This window comes from Hylaeus anthracinus, unplaced genomic scaffold, assembly GCF_026225885.1.
Source record: "Hylaeus anthracinus isolate JK02 unplaced genomic scaffold, UHH_iyHylAnth1.0_haploid 27243, whole genome shotgun sequence".
Lineage (NCBI taxonomy): Eukaryota > Metazoa > Arthropoda > Insecta > Hymenoptera > Colletidae > Hylaeus > Hylaeus anthracinus.
Window position 1 is genome coordinate 11,491 of NW_026535056.1, and position 11,948 is coordinate 23,438.

Sequence of the window (11,948 nt, forward strand, 5' to 3'; positions counted from 1 at the left end):
TTTACTTCCGGTAATTTTTTCGATGTATTTACATTTACGTGTATTCTGTGTGTACAAGATCGTTAAAAACATTAAATGTTTATGCTCGCGTTACGATAATATATTCATGTATTTACATGTGTATTCGTGTGTACAAGATCGTTAAAAACATTAAATGTTTACAGGTGTATTTTTCGTATTGCCCTCGCGCATCGTTAATTTCGCTTTTTTGTCCATCTGTGTCTACGACCAACATCTCTTTCACACGTATACGTTCTCTATATCATGCATTCTTCTTCATGTTCGTACATTCGTCCCACGTGTTTGATCATCCGCCAGTTTTTTTAAATATTTTTTCACATAACGCCGCAGTTTATGTACAAGTAGAAAAGACCTAATAACAATATCGACTGTCACACCTTATACACAGTTACAAATGGCTGGTACGTATACACACGCACGCACGCGCTCATACGCACACACTGTGCGCGAGGTAAAGACATTATTACCGACATATACGCCATCTTACTTTTGCTCTCGTCCGATAAAAATCAGATTTGCGCAAGAAACACGAACCTCTTTGTGGAAAAAAAGTCTCTTTCAGTATTCGAAAATGTCTATCCGCGCCCTCTCAGACATACACACACACACACACAACGTACACACATATGACACGCACAACACACTCGCGCGTTCCCGTTCTCTCTGGTATGTACAAACTAGAAAATACATAACGCAGCTACTTACGTGTACTACAAGTAACCGATTTTACAGGAAATGTACAGAGGTGAACGGTGACACTTCACGCTTACGTTTTCTAGGACTTAAGTGTACATGACGCCTGGTTCTATACTCGTGGAAGGTGTCACAGACGATGTCAAGTCAACGAATCTTGCGACCAACGCGATAATTAACCTAGACGATGATAATAGATGATAAGTAATATTGAACTCGATTTACGGAAAATGTTTGAGGAAGTATGCTCTTTATAAATTGTAAATCAATTTAACGATTCGGATACAATTGCGCATAACATATACAGATATATATATATATCTCTTTGTGAATGTAAATACATCGTAAAAGTTACGATTAAAAAGAGGAACAGTCGCATGTTTCATCTAATCATCTAATATCAATTTCGCGTAAAACATTCGAAACAAACATAAAAATATTCGGTATTTTGAAAAAAAAAAGAACGATACTTAGAAAAACGGACAACCTTCCATCGTGCAAAATATAAAAATTCTTGCGTCTTGAGAATGATTATGCTTACTAAGCGCAGACGTAAAATACATTTGGTCATAAAACTGTACGCTTCTTGCCGGAGCTAAGGGCGTCCTTGATACATCCCCGATCTCCCGCAGAAGGTCCTTAATCCTAATAAAAAGCTATCAACGATTCGTACAAATTGCGTTCACAGTTTATGGCAACAAACGTAACCATTTCTTTCCTCGTTAACAATTGTGTGAGACGCGAGAATCTTAAGAGGTAATTATAGTATAATGAAAAGGAAAAGGAAAATGAAATAAATTTCGCCAATAGGTCAATTGATACCATGCTAAATCGCAAAATTAATAAACAAATTATAACGAATGATAAAACTAGGCACAATCGTGCTTGGATTCTTTGACGTCTACCACAAGATTGCGCGTGGACGACGGATTTCTTTCTTTTTTTTTTTAGAAACAAAGTGATCACGGAAAGTAGTTTCGTCGTGTCGCTTCACCCCCTTCCCAACATTGCCAGATCCGATCCTTTTAATCTTAAATTTATGCGTTCATACATTTAAGAGTATATCAAAATAATTTAATTCGTGACTAGTCTCACCTCTCGGTAACTTTATCTGACAGACACACGATGGCTTCGCAGCTCCGAAATCCAGAGCATCGATCCGCCACGACAATGTTAATCTGTCACATGCGTTTACCTAGAAATGCTATAACCAGTATTTATAAATTTTCTTCTCGTTAGATATCACATGCATTCTAAATCTGTTTCGCGTTAGAATGCGCCCGACACAAATAACGGAATTAATGGAAATAGAGTCTGGCAACGTTGCTAATATACTGTGGCTGCGAAATATGTGCAAGATCCTTGTTGTCGGTACGGCGGTTTCGCATTCATTCTTCAACGTACGCTATATTTACAAGTCGCGCTAAATAAATCTATTATATATACTATATTATCTTACTATTCTTAAGGCTAGTTTAGCTTGCTGCACACACGTGACGTGGTCCATGTGACATTTGAAGACACTGGGTGGTCAGTCGCTGTCAGAGCCCACTGCATTAATCTTTTTTCTCTTTTTTGCTTGCTTTAAATTCACGATTTCCTCCTCCTACAGCACAAAGATTCAATTATGGTGTATCATCGAACAAGTACATTCCGTGACAAAAGTAAAAGGAGCACTATACAATTATGTACATAACCTCAAAATTACAGAATTTTTAACAATTTAAAGTTGTAAAGTGGTATTGTTCACATAAATTTATCAAGTGCTCACCTCGCTACTAGATGTGCTGTCCAGGTGATACCGAGGTAGCGGCCTTTTGGAACTAGACCTTTCCCTCGTATTAGCACCAGTTTTCCTATGACCTCCTTTCGCGCCACCGCCACCTCCAGCCGACGCTGCCGCATGTTTCCGTGCTGAGCTTGGAGGCGGAGGCGGAGGAGGCTCATTTTCTTCGTTAACTTCCGCAAGGGCAAACAAGTCTCCGTAACTCTTCCTTAAGGAATCGCTACTAGCTGCTTGCGCTTGTTGCAGAGCTCTTTGCATTCCCTCGGAATGGTAGAGTTGCAATTCGGCTGAGGACGTACAATGTTGTCGCAATTGATCCAGATGGCCGAGAACTTGTTCGCCGGAAGGCGGGCCAGGTTGCTGATTATGCTTACCACCCGATCGTTTCCGTTTGTTCGGACTGGTAGCGGGATAACGGGTACTCAAAAGATTCGCTAACAGCTCCCCGAGTTTCTCTTCGTAATCGCGACACCAGTAGCGTAGTGTCGCTACGACGAACATATCTCCGTCCACATTTTGTCGTGCAAGCAATTGTCGCAGAAGTTCTAACGTTGGCCTGTTCGAAATCGTTAACATTAACATGATTCTATAACCTCAATTAGTTTTCTCTGATGGCTGATCTACTTACTTTTCTTGTTTAAGCATAAACAATATCGACGTGAGTGCTTCCGCGTGATCACGAAATTGTAATTTAGTTAAAACAGGCAGTACATAATCGATCGGGAAGTCGTGGGCAAAAATAAGTTGCCAAAAACAATATTGCTCGAAGGTTTCCCAATTAAGACTGGCTGTCAACAGTGACGTGAAGGATTCCTTTTTTAACATTTTCAGGTGTCCTTGCATTATTTGACAGACCAAATCCTGTAGTTGGCATGCGTCGACGGTCGATACAACCAAATGCAATAGCTGAACGTTTCCAAGCGTCACATTTTGAAAACCCATGTATACATCAGGCACAAGATAACACAGCATGAATATGTTGTCTTCGTGACAGAGCTGAAAAAAGAATTACACATGTCACATAACCGCGCATACTATGAAAGTACTTTCAATCTCGAGTGAATTTTTTTTGTTTAAATTTGCATACTTTTAAATCTGACACCAAGCACGCATCTAATTTCTTCTCTCGATGCGCACAAAAGTCTTTATAAACCGACGCTTTAACGTCGTTTAATACATTGCTGAAACAAACAAAGTCGCGTAACATTACGTACCGCACAAGATACGATTATGTTTTTACGTTTGTCCGATCTGTATTCCGTTACAAACCTTGGTTCACCTTCCCGCTTTTCTTCTTCTTTGCCCCAGACTTTCAAGAAGTAAAGCAGTAGATAACCTATCCTTGATTGTATGGTTTGCATCTCTGCAAGTACTCGAGCTAACAATTTCCGCCTATTGTTTTCTTCTTTACATAACTGAAACTGATTACGAAACATAACAAATAACGGTGTGCTTATACTATCAGTCAAGGCTTCTTCGTTCAAATTATCCGTTGGAAATATTTGAGCTGTAATTTGTGACGATAAGATTGTTGATATGCAAGAAGCCAATGCTGGTATCATTTCTGCATCTATTTCATCTTCTACAACCATTTGTACTATCCTTTCCATCGTTTGACACCTCACTTCATTGTCCGTTTCACTGTGTAAGCTTTCTACAGCAGTCCTTAATTCTTCTGGTTCTAAAATTAAGTTCAACTGAGTTGTAATATCTTCTTTCTTGACAACACAATTGGCATTTTTTTGTTCGTTTTTCAATTTCACATTTGCTAATGGAACGTCGTCTTCGTCTTCTTCTTCAACTTTCGTCACTATCCTGTAATATTACATTTGTCTCAATAACACTGTAGTTTTCATCGTGAATTTATTTCAAAGTGAAACTTCACCTTAACGGCATTTCTTCCTCTTCGTCGCTGAAAGCTGGTTCCGAATCTTGACTTACATGATTATTTTCAACCGGCATACTTCCCGTATTTTCCAGTGGGGCTCCCGGTGTAAGGTCCTTACTAAGTTCCTCCATTTTACCTGAATATATCGGAACCTTATTTCCTGCTTAAAAAGATCATGCAAAAACCAAAGTTAGTAAGCGTTGAATGTGCTTGTAAGCTTCAAAAAAGAGTGAGTAATCAAATCTGTTAAAAAAATCAGCCCAGAAGATAAATTTTAACTCATCCGGTGCGGAGGTAGTCTGTAAGCGGTGATACGAAATATTGATAACTCAGTAGCGTACCGAAAGGGTTAAACTATATGTGAAAAGTTGATATAAATGTTAAAATGGTGATAGCTCACGAATCAACAGCTCCGATACATCCGTTTATGCATGTATATTTACATGTATGAACTATGTGCATTTGTAGATATCTACATATATGCATGATATTAAGTAAGGCATGAATTTTAATGTGCAATTTGTGAACACCTTAATCTCGGGTGGAATAATGTTTTAGCGTTGGTGCAGTAGTTTATAATAATCTACAATTAAACCCGCATGCAATATTCATAACAATCTTACCAGGATCTGTATTAGGTGGCAAGCAGAATTCTTTGAACGTCTCTCTTATTTTACTTCTCAGCTCACGATCCAACTTGGGACTGTCGAACAATGGATAAAGACTTGGTAAAACCCGTTTTTCCAATATTTGTCTCAACGACGAAAAAATTCCGTTCCTCACTTTTTCTGTCAAAGGTGGATAGAAGTTTGGTATTATCTATAAAAGAAGAACACATTTAAATAATTTGACATATGGAATTAAGTAGCTATGAACTGTACTATAACTTGTTTACTCACCCTGCATAAAAAGTCTAACAATGTGGCAGTGACTGGTGGATGAGACCTCATAGAATTGTGCATAACAAGTATTGCAGGCTCAATATTCATAATGTTATCTTTCTCTGGTTCAAAAAACAGCCAGTCGTAAAATAATGCCAATTTGGCGTTACTTGCAGCCACGGTTGACGTACAAGTAGTAAATAACCATCCTATAACTGCCCAACGAGGTATAATATCTGAGCACAACAACTCATTCGTCGGATGAATAACACCAACAATAAATCGTATAAGATCGCATCTTAGCGACTGTGATTCAGGTGTGGCCAGGTACTGTCTTTGGAACCAATCTTGGTACCGTTTATGGTTACCAAAACGCACTTGACTTGTTAAGAATACTAGCTTCCTTTCCATATCTGGTGTAAGTCTAGATTGCAGAAACCTTCTAGAAGTTCGCGTTTGTAAAAGCTGGAGGACTCCACTAAAATTTGGGCAAAGAGATTTTGGGGTAAGAAGCATATCCTTCCAGAGCCCTTCAAATTCCGATATTCTTGCTACATTTTGTAATAAACGTACTAAATCCCTAGAAACATAAAATGTTATTTTACTTCCTTTGCATTTCTACTAAATCTGAATAGCGATAGAAAGACATTTTTAGAAAATGGTGTACCTTCCAATAACTAAACAATCAACCATGCGTTCTCTTATCAGGGATACGGTGAATGTAACTTCTTTTTGACGCAAGCCAGATAGATGAGGTGCATTATGATCTTCTATTAATCGCAAATAGGTATAAACGATAGAGGCTACTAAAAAAGGAAACTTATCCAACCAAGGTCGATTTTCTTGAAATATGTCTAAAAGCGCGTCGACTAAAAACAAATTTCTCGGCGATATATCACCACCAGCCGCGTGCCTTAACAAACTTAAACAAAGGTTATCCACACTAGCTACACTGGTTCTTATCATTTCCCTCAGTAGCCATAATAACTGACTTCTGGTCACATCATTCAATCGCAGATATCTTTCGAGTACTAATTGATTAAGATGTCCTAACACAATCGCGAGACCGTCTCGCGTAATTAACGTCAAGTCCCTATAACTTTTCGCAGCACTTTGAGGATCCGTCAGAATAACCACTAACAATCCCAATGACACTTCCTCGTGCGTTTTGTCTTTACACACAGCATTGTTCAATGTATCATGGGCTTCCTTCTCTGACAGTCCTGCAGTCAGGTTTTGAAGCACTGTATAACATCTGTCAAATTTCTGGAAAAAGAAGAAACATATAATTAATCATTGGTGTCAAATGATAAATACAAATTGTCAATTATAAATAATGTATCAGTAAATATGATAATTACACAAGCTTGTATAACACATTTTTTTATCAGTATTGCATATATGCAATACACTGATTCTGTTTGAGAGTCTAATGTTACACATATGTGACAGTATCAATTTCCTGTTTTATATTCATACAAAAAGACGGAGTAAAAATTGTATACCAATGTCAGATTTAACTGCATTGGAGTATTCAATGACCTATTTAATGTAGTTTAGATGTGTAATTGAACATATTAATTTATTCAAGAGAATTTGAATCTGATGTTTGACAACTACACATGTTTGTAAAGGAGTAGATCTTTAAGGAGAGGTAGACACTAAAAATTGTTAGTTAAATCAGTAAATAAATTAATGTGGCTCAAAAAGTATACACTTCATCTAACAAATTTGCAATGAATAAAATGTCAGTGTCTGAAAAAATGTTCAACTTGCATTAATTTTTTTAATAAATGTATCAAGTTAAATCAAATGTCTACAAAAAGAAGGGGAAATGAGGGAACAGGATTATTGGTACTAGAAATAAAAAGAAATTGTTTATTTTTAAACAGAATACTGTCAAATGGAGTAACTAAGTAAGACTTGCTTAAAATCTTAAAATTCATATTAAGGAGAAAAATTCAAAACTTGTATAGTATTATTAATCCACCAGCTGTGGGCAATGTAGAAATCGAGATTTGTAAATTTTGTCAATTTCCGTGACGCATATTATTATCGCGTTCCTCTACCATAATATTGTTTCTTGTGTATTTGTGTCATCACTGTTTAACTAACCTTATATCATACAACAATTATGATTAAAAAATAATAAAATAAAATTGACTCGCGTTTTCGTACATAAACGTCACAATCGTGCGTGGCTAGAAGATTAATAAAGATATTTATGTTTAGATGAAGTAAATAAAGAAGGTATTCATGTTGACTGAAATTTCTGGAAAAGAGTACCAAACAGTTAATTGTAAGTTTCAAAGAAATTATAGATGAATAATTGAGTGAACAGGATATTGGTAAATGTAAAAATTACGCAAGGTGTTATAATTGATATTTTATACCAAAAGGTGCAAAACATGCGCTGGTATAATTACTAGAGGTGTTCAGACAGGAAAATTAAAATAGAGGAGAATGTTTGTTTAGAATGGTGATTGTTGGAATCTTGGCAATTGCCATCCATCAGTAACAGACGTGTATTAATATCGTAATTATGTAAATGATTTGAATGTTGCCGCGAAGACGCGTGGTTCGACTTGTGGCGCCGCGCGGTCAGCGACGTGCGCGACCGTCGCAACAATGGCGGAGCCCCTCGCACCCGATACGTATCCAGTGACTATTTCAAATATTTATGTTACCTCTTCCAAGTCGTCCTTATTCTCTATGCAACTCGTGCTGAGTAGCCGGGACGCGGGAGTTTTCGTTTGTTCCATTGCTGCTGGCTGGCCCGCGGCCGTCCCCGTGAACGTTATTCTAGGCCCTGTCGAGCCCTCAGCCCTCAGCCCTGTGCCCCTGGCCGCTTGTGCTCGCCTCCGTGCATCGTGATCGTCTCACTGCCTGTTCGTTCTCTATCTCTCTCTCTTTCCCCACTCTTCGTTTCTCGCGCGGTCTCTTCACTCTGTTTATTCCTTGCCCACGGACCTCCCCGACTCCCTGAACTGTTCCGATGCGATTGCGCATTGATACATGCGCCTCGTCGCTTCTCGGCCTCGCTTCGTGACGTGATCGCTCCCCACCAGTGACGCCAATCACCGACTCGACCAATCACCGTCCACCGACCCGTACACACTGGGGGGCCGTGGTGGGGGTACCGTAGAAAAGTAGTGCGACTTACAGGAACGTATTTATTAAGGGCGCGCACCGAGAGGACGGTCACCTCGAAGTGTCTGTGAACCTTTCGATCAGTGTGTACGCTGTCCCGAACTCCGTACAAAAGGGCTTTAGTCTTCCCGCGTTTTAAACGGTTATTTTCAGATGTCATACGATCGTGTAAAGATTAACCTTTTTTGCGGGTACCGCAGAACTGTACACACGTATCACTTGTTCACGGATCGCTCATTACGGTAAAACCACCCGACTTTTATCAGTAATTAAACTCATAGAAATGTGTTGCACTCGTACGCAAGGATCATCGTGTGATTCGATAACATCATAAACTATACCGTGTAACGGGTAATAGAAATTATTTTACGCGTTAGTTGGTTGGTTTCGCGGAATGCAGAAACGAATCCCCAGCAAACTGTTGCACGTATTTCAAAACTTTCCGACGGGAGTAGAATTTACAGCAGGAAACGTGCATAGTTGTTATGAAACGTCTAAATAAAATCGAAAGATTGGGTAATATAGAAAACCATTAACGAAAGGTGTGACGTTCGCTGAGAACAAATGCGATTGGTACCATGGGGTCATCGGCATCGCGACTTCAAATTACGTTGAACCTTATAAAAATAACTCGATCTTTGTCGCAATGACAAACGTGTTACAATCGCACGATAGTATTTCAGAAATATTAGAAAAAGTATATTAGAAAAATTGCTGCGAAGATTATGGAAATTCACCAATTGAAAGATTTGCATGTATGAAGGATAAAAACTTGCACTCTCGAAAACGAGCACGATGTGACTAATCCTTGGAACCTGTGAATAACAACAAACTTTTTTATTAAACTATATATATTTAAAAAATATAATTAGTTAAAGAATATTTTAAAAATATAGTTTAGAAAGTTTTCATTTCCCAAATTATGAATAATCTCGATTCTGATATTACAATCCGAAGATGTATATTTTTCTTTCTGTTGCAGTTTCACTCAAAGATACTATAAAAAAAAAATTTTTAAGGTAGATGTAATCATGTCATTCACAGATCGTGAGAATAATTCAAACGTAAGAGTCGAAACTCGAAATGAAATTAATGCTTGTTTTCGAAATTGTAAGTTTTGATATTTATGTTGAAAATTGTTGACACTCGGGCGCGGAAATCTATCCCATCGTTCGCTATATAGACACGCACCTGTGGCGTCAAACTGCGCCTGCGCATATACTGTAAGCACAAGAGACCAGCCGACTAATCGCATTGGGTGCCCCAGCCACGCTTCCCGCTTTTCGTTTCCTCGTGTTGCTTTGTGAACCTCTTTACGTTCTTTCCGGATCCTGATCGTTTTGTGGTCGCGAACTTCGTGCTAATGTACTGCGATTTGCACATTTGTTGTCCCGGTACTTGTATTAAAGAAGCTTCGTCGGATATATGCAGTTCCTTCGCACCGATACATCCGTGCACGTCAACCTAACCCCCAATAAGTGCAAGAGCCACGGACCTGACATTCCATTACGATGTATAAGGCTTTCCTCCAGGTATCCTACAACCCTGTTTTCCTTTCTCTTTCTTGTTCTAATGTTTTCCATATAATCATTTTATTCTTCCATTCCATTTACTACTGTTTCGTGATTAATATACGATTCAACGATATATCTAGTCAAAGTTACATTTTCCCAAACAGATGTGAAAATGTTACCATTTTGTCGTCATACACGCGGAATAGGATTATGAGGCAACACATTTGTGCCAATATACCCGTGTAGAATCAAGCACATTTTTATCCAGATAATGAATAAGAGTAACGAAGAACACTTTATCTTCGTAATTTTTCAAATCTGAGTGAGTCACGAGTGAAATCACGAACCAACTTTTATCTATATGTATAAAACTTTGATTCGAGTAAAATATCCGGATAAAAGTGCGTTCGTGTCCCATACGTGGAACCCTTTATTTATTATTCGAATAATAAAGTCTGATAAATGAATACTATGAATAATACGCGATATTTGTTCTGTACGTATGATAATATTCAATGATCAACTCGAAAAGAATCACAGCAATATGAAAAAGGAATATTTAAAATGAACGTATTTCATACATTACATACTTTGTAAATAATTCATGAGAAGCTTGTATTTAGTAAGAAAAATTATTAGAATAACAGAATATGTGGATATCTATGGAAAGTATAATCTAATCGCATAAAACTACGTTACACGTAAGAATTCAATAAATACCACAAGAAATCTCATAAAGTAGGGACAGCGCACAAATAATCACATAAAATCTTTCATCTATATGCACACCGCAAGCACGCACATTTTTATTTATATGACGAATAAATATTTATTCGTTTGTCTTTATTATTCGAATAACGAATAACGCCCAATTCTATTTCTAAGATCGTACAAATAACATATGCTCAACCGTTGTGCGAACTTGGAGTAAAAGCCGATTATAGTTATTGACATATTCAGTTCGTAATTAAGTTTTCACTAGAGTTTAAATGGAGATTTCGTAACGGGCTATCGTGAATTGTTTCGAAGAAAATGGTTTTGCTCGCACTGCGTATCATTGAACCCCACTTTATTGGACTGTAGTCATACGTATAATTTTACTTTGAACATGTGTTACCGTACTACTGTACAGTTTAGTAATATGCATTTCCATGCTGCAAAATAATTCAGTTTAAACGAGAGGAACGAAATTCCGATACGGATGAATGATAATATCGTTGCTCATTGGAATCTCAGTGAGAAGGAAATCTAATATTTCCTAATAATTCCGCACACAATCCACAGATGCGTACCGTTCGAAGGTTTAGCGAGAAATGTATAAATGACCAGCCAGTAGGTTCTACAATGCTTACCTACTTGTAAACGTCAATGAACGCATGCGCATAAAAGAGTCCCGTGAATAGTCTCATCAGGATCGTATAAGATGGAGACAGAAAAGAGGAGAACGGACATGTCCAAAAATGTTGTAAAAGTCATTTTTCACGATTTCACTCACGAAAGTGTTTCGCCGGTCACGACAGCTTCTCGTAAAAGATCTCTCTCACTCGTAGAGTCATAAAATAATCGAAAAATGAATCGGATATTCTACAAAAAAGAAATGAAAAAAATATAATTACAGAACTGACTTATTGATTTTTTAATATCTTCTGGAAACATGTCTGTTTATCTATTTCATCATTGTACAGAATTGTTCTTTAACCGAAATTAATGCAGCGTAGATTATTAAAGAGTTTCATCTACTTCTTTAACTCTGTTGCGCTGATCTATCGCGCCGTTTAAATGCCATTAGGTATTATAATCACGCCGTAGAAATATACATAAACCGATGTATGCTTTTGGAGGAAAGATGACGTGATGTTACTATACATATAGGTAGATTGGGACGTAACGTTGAACATTAATGGGAGTGTTCTGTATTTTCCCTTTTATTGGATAATTAACGAGACTCATAAAACAGTTCGAAAGAATATGTGTACTTAACTAAGTAACAGCTTGTACATTTGAATTTACACTTA

At 37.7% G+C, this 11,948-nt stretch overlaps 1 protein-coding gene across 2 annotated transcripts; it reads right to left on the bottom strand.

Moving 5' to 3' along the window:
• On the bottom strand, window positions 1-8,559 carry LOC128893202 (integrator complex subunit 3-like). Of its 2 annotated transcripts, none has more exons than XM_054154029.1 (10): window positions 7,957-8,559; window positions 5,937-6,535; window positions 5,288-5,849; window positions 5,012-5,207; window positions 4,386-4,524; window positions 3,770-4,315; window positions 3,588-3,681; window positions 3,129-3,496; window positions 2,486-3,056; window positions 1-2,320 (listed from the first exon to the last, which is right to left on the bottom strand). In XM_054154029.1, the coding sequence occupies exons 1-10, from the start codon at window positions 8,029-8,031 to the stop codon at window positions 2,246-2,248; spliced, it is 3,225 nt and encodes a 1,074-aa protein (XP_054010004.1). In that variant the 5' UTR covers window positions 8,032-8,559; the 3' UTR covers window positions 1-2,245. The 2 variants fall into 2 exon arrangements, with proteins under 2 accessions (XP_054010004.1, XP_054010003.1); XM_054154028.1 differs by having other exon boundaries at window positions 4,386-4,551.
• Window positions 8,560-11,948: the final 3,389 nt, after the last annotated feature.

Excerpts from the sequence above, each read along its gene's own strand:
- LOC128893202 (XM_054154028.1), bottom strand. The coding sequence starts at position 8,031 with ATGGAACAAACGAAAACTCCCGCGTCCCGGCTACTCAGCACGAGTTGC. Across the intron at positions 5,850-5,936 it reads GATTGTTTAGTTATTGGAAG|GGATTTAGTACGTTTATTAC; the intron begins GTACACCATTTT and ends TTATGTTTCTAG. Across the intron at positions 5,208-5,287 it reads TGTTAGACTTTTTATGCAGG|ATAATACCAAACTTCTATCC; the intron begins GTGAGTAAACAA and ends CTTCTTTTATAG.